A 13227-nucleotide genomic window follows, 5' to 3' on the forward strand; every position below is an offset into this window, starting at 1 on the left:
TTGGTCACCTATTTTAGTAAAAATTGTAAAAAATATTTTAAGGTTCCCCCCCCCCCCCGCCACCTGCTCACATAGAAGAAAATAATTTTATGCACTTACTGAAAAAATAAATCACAGCAGATTATACCTTCGCATGAGTAGTTTCAGTTTGATTTAGCTTAAATATAATTAACAAAGCCTAACTCATTCAAGTTAATTTAAAACTGTTACATAAAAATGTAAACCACCAGCATACATTATTAATAATGTAAATTTGTTTGAGAGAAAAGTATGCATTAAAAAAATCATACTTTGTAACAACTTTGATAAATAATTTCCGAGTAACTTTTCAGTTTTATTATTATTACACATAAACTGTGACATCATTTGTCATAAATGTATATAAGTAAACGCAATAGAAAAAACTAACATTCACAATTATCAAGTGAAACTTTGTTTTTCAGAGTTTATGCAGTGTTAGTGAGTCCAAATAACAGCTCATATGGCAAATACTGGTATTTATGTCAAATGTAGGTATAAGAAGCTAAACGTATTTTGTTCTCATGCTTTTGTTGTTTTTTCAGCGAAAAAGTAGCAACTTTAAATTATTTCCCCCTAAATGAAACGTAATAAATCACGTGACTCGTGACGTTTGCGACATATAAAAACCCAACACCGCGAGACTTCAGACACTCCAGATCTCTCCGATGGGAAGTAGTGTAGTCAGTGAACATAGCGACTTTGTAACAATGATTATAGCCATACAGTTGAACTTGCCTAATAATGTGACGTCCTCCAGAGATGACCCGCCTTAAATAGGTAATTTTTAAACAACTAACCGAACTTATTTGTGTAACAGCCGGCAGGCAGATGAAGCATGTGTCACTGCTAGCTCGTCGCTAGCCCGGCTACCACGTGTTAAAGTCCGGTGATGTGGTGCAATGAATGCTGTAATAATGTGAATGAAACTTAATGCTTATCAGACAGCCGGAACAAATATATCTATTAAAAACAGTCTGCTTATTTGCAGGCTTCCATCTGGAGATGTTGCTGAAGACTTAACTTTGAGAAGGTAAAACATCCAGACAACTTGTGAACTTTTCTTCTACAGTTCATGTGACGAGTTTGTTATCCCTGTCTGAAACAGCGGTGTGGAAATCAATGCTGTCTGATCTACTGCAGGGTGATGTGTAAAGACAAGTGTTCATGATGGAAGATCAATAACGTCATATCTTGTTGCAGGGCTGTGGAGATGATCCATAAGTAGGAAGAAGAGGTGTACAACAATAACAAAAAAAAGGTTTGTCCTGCACAATTTGTATTATTTATTCTGCCTTCTTCAGTGATGAAAACCGCTGCATAGGAAGTGCCGTCTGATGCGACAACTGACGATTATTCAGAGCGTTTCTGAGAAATGAAATACTTAAGCTTTATGTATTTTCTAATAATACAATAATCAACAGGTTGTATCTTTCCTAGGTTCAGGTGCATCAGTTGCAAGAGCTGAATTTTTAAGACCTCTCTTGGCTCTTGAGGACACTGCTGTGTGCTGTGTAAGTTTTTTTTTTTTTTTAAGATTTGCTTGTAATTTTAAATCAAGCCAGTGATGATACAAGTTATCCCTGTCTGAAAAAATGATTTTGTTGAGTTCTGGTAACCTGAGGCTTGGTTCATAATGCCATGCATCATATTTCTATGAATCAGTAAGATGTAATGTTTTACATATTTTTCTTTGCCTTACAGATCTGGGTAAACAAGTCGACACAAGAGCAGTTTGAAGGAATCAGGAGGCGTGATGCTTAATTAAAATTGAGAGCAAAATGGTGGAATGAGCCAAACCACATGTATTGGAATAACTTTATTTAAAAACTGTACAGACATAATATAAATCCAAAGATGCAACCGGCTCAGCAGGTTTTACTGTCTGCATTGAACTTGTAGGATTTCTTCTTTAGATTTTCTAGAAAAATCTGCTCCTCGAGGAGGAATTCACGGTCCTGTGGGAGATAAAATGTGAAGCTCTTGGTTTCTGAAGATGTATAAGGAAAGCTTTCATGGAAGAAAAGGACTTGAGGTGTTTTTTGAACCAATTTTCTGAAAATAAAATCTTTAATGGAACAAATGTCTGGTTTAAGTTGTTTAATTCATCTGTTACCAAGATTACTGAAAACTGAAATGTCTGAGTCAGACTATGTGTCTGACTCAGACACATAGTCTGAGTCAGACTATGCATAAAAACATTGCATAAAAACAACTGGTTTTTATGCAATGTCTGCAACCAGAAAGCTTTAAAAAGTTTAGTATTAAAGTGCTTAGTACTAAGTGGGTTACGTTTTTCACATTTATGGAAAGGGTTCACTCAGCTTCATTATACAAAATCTTTGTAAAAGTTTAAAATCTAGAAATATAAATGCATTTTGGTTGGAGTGTTTAAGATTATGGCAGTGAATTGTCATAAAATACAGACTTCCAGAATAACTTTGGATCTTTATGCTGACATTTATTTACTGGAAAGTTTTAAACACTTTCAGGAGCATTCCCAAGTACAAATAACTGGACAGAGGTTTAAAATGTATGGAAAGCAAAGCATTTCTATTTTCAGGCTTTTAACCATCTTTCAGTCTGAGGATTTGACTGTATTCATAATCTGACCATTAGAAATGGCTGCATTCTAAGATTTGTATTTACTCTTTAAAAGCTGGCAAGAAAAAAAAAAACCGTCTGAATTGTGACTAGAGAATAACCAGTTACCTTTTCCGCCGTGTACTTCCACAGGGCCAGACTGGCCTCAAGTGTCATGGACTGATAGTTGTCCAGAGGATTTGAAGGATTATTCCTGACGTTTGTCGGTTCAGGAAAAGAAGGAAACACTGGAACAGAGTCTACAGAAGAAACTAATAAGTTAAAATGATATTTTTTTTCCTCTATATAGAAAAATATACATCTTAAATCAGACATTCAGTCAAACCTGTTAAAATAGGTGGAATAATATGAGGTAAAGGTGAGATGATGGAATATTCCCTAAGCCTTTCTGTATCTTCCTGCAGATGTTTTCCTTGCATGCGTTCCTGTAACGTCACATTTTTATTTAATACCCAATAAAAGCGATTTTTAAGACGGATCGAGGTCTTTGTGCAATGACGCACCTTTAGGATCCGCTGCTCCTGCTGCCTCAAATTCTCCGTTTGAACCTGGATATTTCTTAGTCGAGCCACATGATCCGACTCCACGCGTTTCGCCTCTAGCAATGCTCGCTCGCCTTCCTCGTACTTCTCTGCTGCAAGCTGTGAAAACAAAACAGTTCAGTCAAAACTGGAACCTTTTGAAGGTTGCGGGGGTCAGTGTGGGAGGAAATCACCTTGCTGAAGGCCTCAACCTCTTCGGCCCTTGTTTTGAGTCTCAGAGCCATACTACTGGCTGTCTCCTTCTCTCTGTCCAGTTCTTCCCTTAGTCTCGCAAGAGTCTCTTTCTCTTGTGTCACGGCCATCTCCTTCTGCTTTAATTCAGCCATGCGAAGCTTCAAGTCAGCCTGTTCCTGCGAAACAGAAAATACATTAATGGAAATCTGGATTTCCTTTCCTCTAAGACTACAGCAGCCTAATAAAGCAAAACAAAAGGGATTGCGTGACTCACTTGTGCCAGACCAATGATGGATCCTTCTCTCCTCTCCAAGAGGCTGTTGACCTCCCGTTCGGCTTTGTCATGCCTCTGTTTCTCCTGCGTGTGGAAGTGAGCCCACTCCGCTGCCAGTTTCCTCCTCTCCTCTGCACAATGCTGCATCACAGATTTCTGCTCCTCCAGCAATGAGCTCTGAAGGGCAGACAGACGCTTAGCAGACGTGGTGAGGTTGCACGGCAACCGCTAATGCCTCAGTTGCAACTGTGGTGCTTGTCGGGTCTCACCTTCGCTCTCTCCAGCTCCTCCCTCTCCATGCTGATCTGCATGGTGAAGATGCGTCGCTCTTCCTCCAGACCCCTCTGGGTGGACTCGGCCTTGGCCTGCTCCGCCGTTACTTTCCAGCGTTCCTGAAGCAAATAAAAGCTAGCGTCACAACGATTTTTGAGGATCTACAAGAGCCGTTTCTAGAGCAATCGTAACAACACATGTCAACCACGGCAACGATTCCCCGATACGGTCTGCTCACCTTCTCCAGCTGCCTTTGCTGCTCGCTGATCTGAGAGTCCATCCTTGAGATGATTTCCTTCAGGTACGTTCGCTCCTCTGCCATGGCTTTCTGCTGCTGGGCCAGACGTTCCTGCATTACTGGAAGATTTGGAGAAGCCAGGTGCGTACACTTTTAGTTTTTAATACAGATTCTCCTGCCCATTCAGCGTGGACGTACATACTTCGAAGCTGCTCGTCCCGGTGTCGTGCCCCTTGCTCCAGGCCGTGGGCGGTGTGCTCGTGCGTGCTCTCCACTCGAGAAGAGAGCTCTCCGAGCCGAGAAGAGAACTGCTCCATCTGCTCAATCACCCCTGCGAGAGATCTGTACAAATGTAATGTGGAAAGTTAGACGTGGATTAGCTTGGGAGCTGTTCTGGGAAATGTACGTTGGGATAGCAAGGAAATAATACAACAAGTTATTTTGGTGCTGTTCAGTAAAGAAATGCTTTAGTTCTCGGACTGTGTAACAGAAGGAAGTTGGGGATCAGACACTGACTCAAGTGGAAGAGTTCAAGTATCATAGTGCCTTGATGTTTATGAGATATAGACCATCGGTTTGAAGCTGCAGGCCCCTGATCGGGTCTGTTGTAATGGAGAAAGAGCTGCCATGCTTTGTGAGTGGAGGTGTTTCACGGCATTCTGGGGTATCTACCTTTGAACATTTTCTAGACATGTCACACTCAAAGGAAACCCTGATTCACACCCAGCAATCTCTGTAATTCCTTCTGGACTGCAATGCCTTTGGATTTCCCAGACTGAGGTGGAGAGTGTCCTTGTCTTTCCTGAACAATATCACCTTTTTGAAATCTGCTGCCTCATGCAGAAAAGTTTAGAAATGTTGTCATTTCCTATGCCCTGTCCTGTTAATGACAGGACAGAGGGCAGAGCAGTGGGGATTAGAAAATGTGCTGTGTTGACACTGCCATGTCTGGGCTCAGCATTAAAATAGAAAGTACAGCCCCAATTGTCCAGTTTTACCTGCAGGATGAGAAGAAAATGCAGAAAATGGAAGGTAATAAATGACCAAGTCTCACCTGGTCTGAGATGTTGCGCTTGTAACAGCGTCGATCTCTTCGTCCTTTAATCTCTTCAGCCTCTGAAGCTGTTCCTCGTGGTCTTTTTTCATCTCTAAGATAGATTTTCTAGAAAGAACAATAGGATAAATGTACCAAATGCAACAATCATGAAAGTTTTGACCTACTAAACTAATACATGGTGATTATATATATGCACACAGTATTAAAAATAGATTCTGTGTCTGTTTTGGGCTCTTTTCTTGCTTAAATGATTCCATCTTACCGTTGAAGATCTCGGAGCCTCTCCACCTCTCGGTCTCTGTCCTGTTGGGCTTGGGCCAGCTTCCGGTGGTACTGAGCCTGCAGCTCTGAGCGCTCCTGCTCGGCTGACCTTGCTAACGTAGCCAGGCGCTCCATTAGCTCCTCGCACTCCAACCGAGCTTGGGTCTCTCTTTGGGCTGCCGACTCCTCCAGCAGCTTCACACGAGTTCTTAAAATAAACACATGCGACACTTGCAAAGCACACGCAACTTTAAATGCAGAGAGTTTATTTCCGCCCCCCCCCCCGTCCCCCTTTAACTCGACGTGTATTACCTGTGTGTGTTCTCCAGGAGCTGCATATTCTGCTTATGCCTGTGTTGAACGTTCTCTAAAATCATCTGGCTTTGGTCCCGCTCCAGCTGCAGCATCTTCACCTGGAATGTCAGATTTGTGTTCAGGGCAGTGAACCCAACCAGCGAAGGAAAAGCGGAGCTTGGCTAGCAGCTACCTCTCCTTCCAGCTGGATGATGCGAGCTTGTAAAGCCTGACATTCTCCATGCTGTTGCTCCTTCTCTTTAAGTCTCTGCAGAGCTCCCGAGTCAGCAGCACTACCCAGACCCAGCAACTGAGTCTGCATCATCTTTAGAAGAAGAGAAGCAGGATCGAGAACGATACAGGAGAAGAATCCGATGTAAAGCTCTATCAGCAGAGGACAGTGGATGCGTCCTTACCTGCTGCTGTAGTAGCAGCTGCTGCAGATTGTCTGCTGTAAATGACACCTGTTCAAGAGGAGGACAATGTAATACTGTCATTTGCAATCATAAGAGCTTCATGTGAAAATGGTAACAGTACCTGTTGTTGAACAGTAGATGATGTTCCCTTCGTTGAGTTTCGCTGAGGGCTTGCTAGAAACGATACAGTAATAAAAGTCTTCACAATGAATATTCAAAGACGGTGTAAAAAATGAAGTAGAAAGTCTGCCACTCCCTGCAATATTTTGCCACTTTTGTCACATTATAGTTCTATTTTAATGTATTTATTGGGATTGTTTGTGACAGACCTACATGAAGTAACACAGCACCATGTTTTAACATAAGCACTGTTTACTCAGAGGGACGTGTATTATCGGTTTTCCAACATAGATATTGTTTTCCAAGTAACGCAAAAAAAAAATATCAGTTTTGTATCAGTTTTGATCTTGTTTGTTTATTTAGGATAAATAGAATAAAGGGAGTCGAATGCCACTGCATGCAACACTTTTCAGCTTTTCTATTTATAAAATAAAATGTCAGATTTTTGTAACATAAAAAAGTTGACATGTGGGTTATTAAAACAACAACCCACATGCTCCTTTTTACCACTTCAGCAGTAGTAAGTATTTGTGTTGATCTGCTGTGTAAAATTCCTGTAGAATACATTGAAATCAGTAGCTGTAGTGTGACAAAATGTGCAGGGCGCTGTGATTAACTCAGTGGTTCCCCTGCGGTTACCTACTCCACACCGTGCCAGGAAGTGCAGCAGAAGAAGGGCCCGGTAATCCTGGCTTTTGCAGAGATTCACCTGAAGTGGGCTCCCTCGGCATGTCGGATCTCTCGCTTGATGCTAATTGGCTGAACTGAGACGGAGGATGACTATTTCCAGCACTGGAATCTACCACAAGGCTAGCAACCCGAGGGGGGCGATCAGGGGAGTGAAACAAGCTGAGAGTGTGATGAAGCGGAGGGGCTGCTGGGGACGAGGGGACGGGATACTGAACAGTGGGTGAATCTGTGTTTACAGTTAAAGCTGATTGGTATGAGGAAGAATTAATGCCTTCTATGTGAGGGACGGAGGCACCAGGAGGAAAAGAACCGAGAATGTTTTGGTCTGATGACGAGTAAGTGATTTTATTTAAATGAGTGGATGAAAGGCAGAGGAGGTAAATACCTTGATTTGGCTTCTCCTCTCTGATTGGAGTGGAGTGAGCCGCAGGACTGAAACAAACAAAAGTTTTATTAAAGAGGAGAGGAAAGATTTGATCTGATGTTAGAAAACAACGATCTTACCTGGTGTCTCCAATAGATGTGACTGTTTCCTCTCTGTCTCTGAAAGGTGCCGCCTTATCTTGGTTACTGGAAAAAGGATTGACATAATGTTCAATACTAAGAAACTCAATCTATCATGTCAGCCGGTGTGTTTCTCGGCGCGATACCTGACAACCGACTCAATTTGCAGAGAGTCTCCCTGCTTAGGAGCCTTTGCCTCGGATAGAGCCTTCTTCCTGCTCAGTGCCCCTTCCAACCAGTCATACTCTTCCTCCTCATCCTTCCTCTTGCCTTTAGAAACCTCCGATCTGCTCTGTTTGGAGTTTGGAGGATCTTCTGTCACCCTTGAGACAGATGTAGCTTGATTTCCGGCCAACGAAGACTTTCTCTCCACTACAGGAGAGGAGGGAACTTTTGTAGACAGAGCTGAACTTTTCACTGCCTTGGAACCTTCTTCTAAATCGTCAAGCTCGTCGTTTGCTGTGAGGCCAAGCCATTCCGCCGAGTTTCTGTGCCGGCTGGTTGGCGGGGTGCTGGGTTGGGGTTTCCTCTCTGGAGAAGAGACTCTGACGTCTTCGGTAGAAAATCTAACCATACAAAAAAAAAAACAGTTGAAGTATGACCCCCCTCTTGAAAACTGCTGCCAATGCCATCGGACCCACTGAGTGTCGTGTTCATTTCATAGCATCGCATACAGAATCAACTTCTTCAATGAAGACATACATGTAAAACCCAGGACACAAATAAATACATATCTATATACAAAATTATAGATTTTTTAAAAATGTTTTTTTACTGTGCCACCCTGCTCTGGCCACCCTTATGAAAATTTTCTAGAGACACTCCTGATCATTTACAAATGTCCAAATTAATGTTTCATTGAGGTTTTATCTCTCAAGTTTGTAAGGGGGAAAAAAATCATGCTGTCTTTAAAGGGTCACACCTCTAAAGTAGAACGCATTGCTGCCTGTAGGCTCCCTTCGATGGTGCCACTTTATGACTTCTGACTGAAAAAAAACCTAGGAATCCTGGACACACCTGACGGACTGCCTGCGGGACTGGCGGCCCTCGGGTGTGGTCGCTATTGTCGGCTGATAGGACCCAAATGTGAGGTCGTCTTCCACAAGTGGATCTGACGAACAGAAATAATTAATATTTCAGGGCAGTAGTTGCTTGCAGACGTTCGAACAGCAAGAGCTGCGATGTTTTCCCACCTTTCAGACTAAGGTTCTTCTCCTGTTGTAGCTTCTCGTCCTTCCCCTCGCCTGTGGGCGGCCGGGCTGAGGTGGAGGCATCCAGAATATCTTGAATTCTGGTACGAGGTCTCTGAGGGGGTTCGCTCCTGGAAATAAGAAGGAAGAAGACACGGGAAATATTCTTGGGAATCGCATGCAGTCAGCCAATTAAAACAAAATGGAAAAAGACTGTGTATGTGTTGGGAAAACATTGTCCTAGTTCGAAGCTGCACACTAAAGCCCAAGGCTCACGGTAATTATTTATCAACTGAGCACTATAAATAAGAAGAACAAAAGGAGCGAGAAAGGCAAAAATGAAAACTGAGCCCTTACTTCTCCTTGGAAGACCAAAGTGGAGACTCTTTCTTCCTGGGATCGTCTTTGTGTCTCTCAAACCCGAGGGCGTCAAGGAGATCATCCTTATCTTCTTTTTTCGCCGTCTTTGCTGATAAACAGGCAGAAACATCCCCGTCTTCACTAAGTGTACGCTAGACGCCGGAGAAACAAAATCCTCGACAAGCATGCGGCTCACTCGTTTGGCTCCTCGGGACGGGAGAAGATGCTGATGCAGGCGGCACAGATTTGTCAGGCTTGCTCTGCCGGGGTTTAGGTTCGGGCCTGGTTTCATCCGGAAGCAGGTCATCAAGCGAATCAGCCAGGGGGTCGTCTAGATCTGCAGACGTAAGAGGACGCTTTAATAATTAATGGTGTTTGTTCACATCAAAGTGAAAAGCGGTAAACGAGATACAGAGGCCTAGAACCTCTGTATCTCAGGCGTCTTGTAAGTCACTAGGAGAGGATGTGCTGAAGGAATGCTATTATTAATGCCATCTTTTCAAACTGGATTTGAAAAGATTTAACTAAAAGTGATAAAATTGCGGTGATAAACATCAACTCTGAAATAAAAAAGATTAAAATGTGTTCAAATTGCACAAATTGATTATCTTTGTTTTTTTTTTCTTATTGATTTATCTGAAGCAACCAAGAAGTTTAAACTGCACACTGTATAATTCTGTAAATATTTGGAGAAAAGCTTGAGAAGCATGACAGTGGAGATTTTTTCGACGGATTGTTGACTTTGCCAAGACATTTCAAAATCCACTGAAGTCTTTAAAGTTAATCTTTAAATTGAATTGAGCCTTCAAACCTTTTTTTCCCCACTTCAAACACGCCTGGTTCCCTTGAGACATTCTGTCAATGGACAGACCCGTTAATGAGTGTTAGACCACCTAAAAGCTAATCCAGAATTCAATATTACACACTGCTGGTAGTTTAACCATGGAAAAAATATCTAGAAAAAATATTGTGTTCACTATCAGATATCTAAATTTGTTGGTTCTTTGACACAGCGGTCATCTTCTCTCTCTCCCTCTCTGCCCATTTTCTGTCTGAGCAATGCAAATAAACTCCACTAGTTCCACATTTAAAAAGTAAGTTACCTTCCTCTAGTTTGAAAGTGATACAAAAAATATGACCCATCTGGCTGTACAAATTATTCAAATGATCTTTTTGTGAGGTGAAGAACTCAGCAAATACAAAACTCGGTTGGAGAAAGGTTCCAGCTTTCTCCTCAGCATTAAGTTGAATTAGTGCCAATTTATGTACAAATCTGAAACCGATTAAACCTTAATTTCAATACATTAAAGTTAATGTTCATAAAACTTGATCAGATGTGCGTCGTTACCTCCATTACTGATCAGAGGCAGTGATTAAAGACAAGGAAAGTGAAGCTGACGGTCAACAATACCCAAGTTGTTTGAAGCTTAATCTTAACCTCACATTGACGCTCACTCACCAAAGAAGTCGTTGTATTTATGTGCTGAGGATGAAGGGGCAGTGTTTGGCTTCTTCCCTCCTCCTGTCGCCTCATCTGAAAGCAAAAAGGAAGACAAACCCTTTTTTGATTGCACTGGCAACCTTTAAAGTTCGTAGTGAGGGAAACATAATAATGAGAACAATGTTTTATGCAAGAACATGCTGCTTTGAATTACCTGCTCCCTCAAGATTTGCGTCACTTTCTAACACAGCAGAGCCTTTCACTGGGTCTTCATTACCGACTGACTTTGTTTGCAGGGGAGGCTTTTTCCTTGATGGAAACAGGTCGGCCTCTAAATCATCCATGCCCTGAGGAGAGAGAGTAAACTTTATTCAAGGCACAAACCGTACAAGAGGCAAATTTTGTCTCTGCTTTTGCTCATTTGATATGAATCTACCTTCAGGTTCTTCAGCACGTCGCTGGGATCAGCCTCAGAGACATCTGAAGCCTTAAGCAAAGGTAACAATTATTTGTGGCATACAAACAGGCAAATATTGGTCCTCTGTTTTAACGTATTTTCTATTTTACCTCCAAGTCGTCCCTCCTGACTTCCTCCGCCATTCTACTGAACATGTTATTAGTGGGAGATGGGCTGGGAAAGCAAGAAAAGAAAGCCCATAAGGAGTACTCGTTTATTACAGTTAAGTAGACAGTTCCTGGATTCCTTCAGCTTACGCGTTTGGCCGTCCAACACGAGCCCCCTTTGATCGCGCTGGTTGCTCTAAGAGGTAATGTGATCAAATAAATTAGTGTGACAAACTTCAATACTTTCTTTAAGAGTTACTAACTCGTAAAAGTCACTTACTTGAATCGTCGTCGAATAAGCTGTCAAGTATGTCATCATCTTCAAAAAGGTCTTCAGGAAACCACAGCAAATGTACAATTAGTTGGATTTTGACACATTTATGAACACCTCTGATAAAGATGTGCTGCGAGACTGGAAATAAAAATCTACTGAAAAATATATTGCATAGGAGTTGGCAGAGAGAAGCATACAAGTGTGGGATTTAAAGTTTTGATCAAAATCTTAATTTACAATTATTTTATTATTTTTGTGGGTGCTGCCAAAGTCAAAATTTTCTTGCACATTATATACAGTCGATAAGTTAGAATCACAAATAGTCCCAAATAGTTTATCAGGTTAAAAGTACTTTTTGAAAATAACAAACTTTTACTTAAAGACTTAAAAAAAACGTACTTATGAAGACATACTTTTCATATCTGTTTTTTTAAATATTTTTTTTAATGGTTTGATGTATTCCAATGTTAAACATGTATTCATTTGCTGTTCAAAAAAATCAACTTAACAAAGACTTTCAAACATCCAGCCGGTGAACTTACTTTGGGAGGCTTTACTCTTCGGCTTTGTAGGCTGCGGAATGCCAACAAAAATAACAAAAATGTATAATTGTATTTACTCTAACATTGATGTTATTATTTCACACAATTCCTAAAGAATGGAAAAGCATTGAACAAACCAGATCTATACAGAAAAAAAAAAACATTGTGTAACAGCTCCAGGACATCCTTTGACCCTAGAAAAAGGACATGTTAACTCACCATAATGAATCTTGGCTGGTAGCGGAAAGATTTGAAGGAAGCTAACGAGCTAAAGCTAGCTAAATCTGTTTAGGCGTCTCCTGTCTCCATTGGTAACCACTCCGTCGCTCTACGCCGCGTCTTATTTTATATTAGCGATAGAAAAAACTATAAACAGCGGGTTTCAATGTAACAGATAGAGATAGACACGCTTTTTATCCAGAAGGATGTATTTAGCGTTTATTTACCCACTTCTTAAATGAGCCAACCTCACGGTAATATACCTCACCGTCAGGAATACCGTGTGTCAAGCCCCGTTACACTCTTTAGCTAATAAAGCACAAACCTAATGGTTAGCAGTATACATATATAAAATTAATGAGTACGAAACAGTGTTTCCTACACCTGAATAATTTTCATACAGACTGTTGTACACGGTTGTACCGGTAAAGCATGAGCTTCCTGTTTACTGATCCAGCTGCAATCTGGGTAATGTAGTTTTATTAGAGATTTTTATGGTAATACGTTGAATTTACAACATAGTTTGGAATATATTCGAAAAACTAATTTCTTACACATAACAGTTGATATTTTTATCCGAGAGAGAGAAAAAAACGCATTGGTGCGAGGGACTAGACAGGTTCACCACTAGATGGCGTCAGACATTTGTAATGGTGAAACTAGGGTTGTCACCTTTCAAATATCAAAATAAGGGACGCTCCCCACGGCGCATCGTCCTACTCTCATGGGGCGGGATGTCCGCTGCAGTGATAGACATTATTTTGTTTTTAAAAAGCGATCCGTAGAGCAATCGTTCATGCATAGTTGGTTAGAGTACCCCAAAATTGTACTCCAATCAGAGTAGCATTCCTTAAACACGTTTAATTAAGCAAGTGTAAAAAGTATTTGGCAAACTACTCAAGTACTGAGTAACTGATCATAACACCTGATTTAATATTCATATCCTCAGACAGCTAAAAGTTATGTGAACATTCTTGTACTGTAAAGAATATTACTGAAATATTTATAGAAATAAGGAGTTAGATTTGGAGGCAGGTTCAAGACGAAATTTACCACAGGGGCCAGGATAGTTGGTGTTTTTCCATGGCGACACTTGGAAAAGAATGAAAAAAAAAAACAAAAAAAAACAGAACAATACTTCATAATTTGATATAATAAGTGAGCTAAAGAGC

At 41.1% G+C, this 13227-nt stretch overlaps 1 protein-coding gene and 1 long non-coding RNA gene across 3 annotated transcripts; one reads left to right on the forward strand and one right to left on the reverse strand.

Moving 5' to 3' along the window:
* The first annotated feature begins 544 nt into the window (after window positions 1-544).
* Window positions 545-1815, forward strand: LOC106939247 (uncharacterized). 2 transcript variants are annotated; one of them, XR_001422794.1, is made up of 5 exons: window positions 545-798; window positions 1010-1051; window positions 1222-1279; window positions 1459-1532; window positions 1723-1815. It is a non-coding gene; the product is annotated as an uncharacterized LOC106939247 (long non-coding RNA). The 2 variants fall into 2 exon arrangements; XR_001422795.1 differs by having other exon boundaries at window positions 547-798; window positions 1459-1525; window positions 1723-1813.
* Window positions 1816-1824: 9 nt separating this feature from the next.
* fbf1 (Fas binding factor 1) lies at window positions 1825-12500 on the reverse strand. Its single transcript, XM_015021599.1, has 30 exons — window positions 12056-12500; window positions 11837-11867; window positions 11301-11351; window positions 11171-11216; window positions 11024-11087; window positions 10893-10943; window positions 10671-10803; window positions 10475-10549; window positions 9212-9352; window positions 9013-9124; window positions 8659-8786; window positions 8483-8576; window positions 7612-8031; window positions 7466-7531; window positions 7347-7393; window positions 6273-6325; window positions 6152-6199; window positions 5929-6060; window positions 5754-5854; window positions 5443-5649; window positions 5178-5285; window positions 4326-4465; window positions 4124-4242; window positions 3882-4004; window positions 3613-3789; window positions 3338-3514; window positions 3126-3263; window positions 2948-3047; window positions 2731-2861; window positions 1825-1976 (listed from the first exon to the last, which is right to left on the reverse strand). Exons 1-30 carry the CDS (start codon window positions 12056-12058, stop codon window positions 1887-1889), a joined length of 3306 nt encoding a protein of 1101 aa, XP_014877085.1. The 5' UTR covers window positions 12059-12500; the 3' UTR covers window positions 1825-1886.
* Window positions 12501-13227: the final 727 nt, after the last annotated feature.

Source organism: Poecilia latipinna, unplaced genomic scaffold (assembly GCF_001443285.1).
Source record: "Poecilia latipinna isolate Pla-1442-1.1 unplaced genomic scaffold, P_latipinna-1.0 Scaffold2811, whole genome shotgun sequence".
NCBI lineage: Eukaryota > Metazoa > Chordata > Actinopteri > Cyprinodontiformes > Poeciliidae > Poecilia > Poecilia latipinna.

Excerpts from the sequence above, each read along its gene's own strand:
- fbf1 (XM_015021599.1), bottom strand. Across the intron at positions 11,088-11,170 it reads CGTGTTGGACGGCCAAACGC|CCCATCTCCCACTAATAACA; the intron begins GTAAGCTGAAGG and ends TTGCTTTCCCAG. Across the intron at positions 5,286-5,442 it reads AGGCTCCGAGATCTTCAACG|AAAATCTATCTTAGAGATGA; the intron begins GTAAGATGGAAT and ends TGTTCTTTCTAG.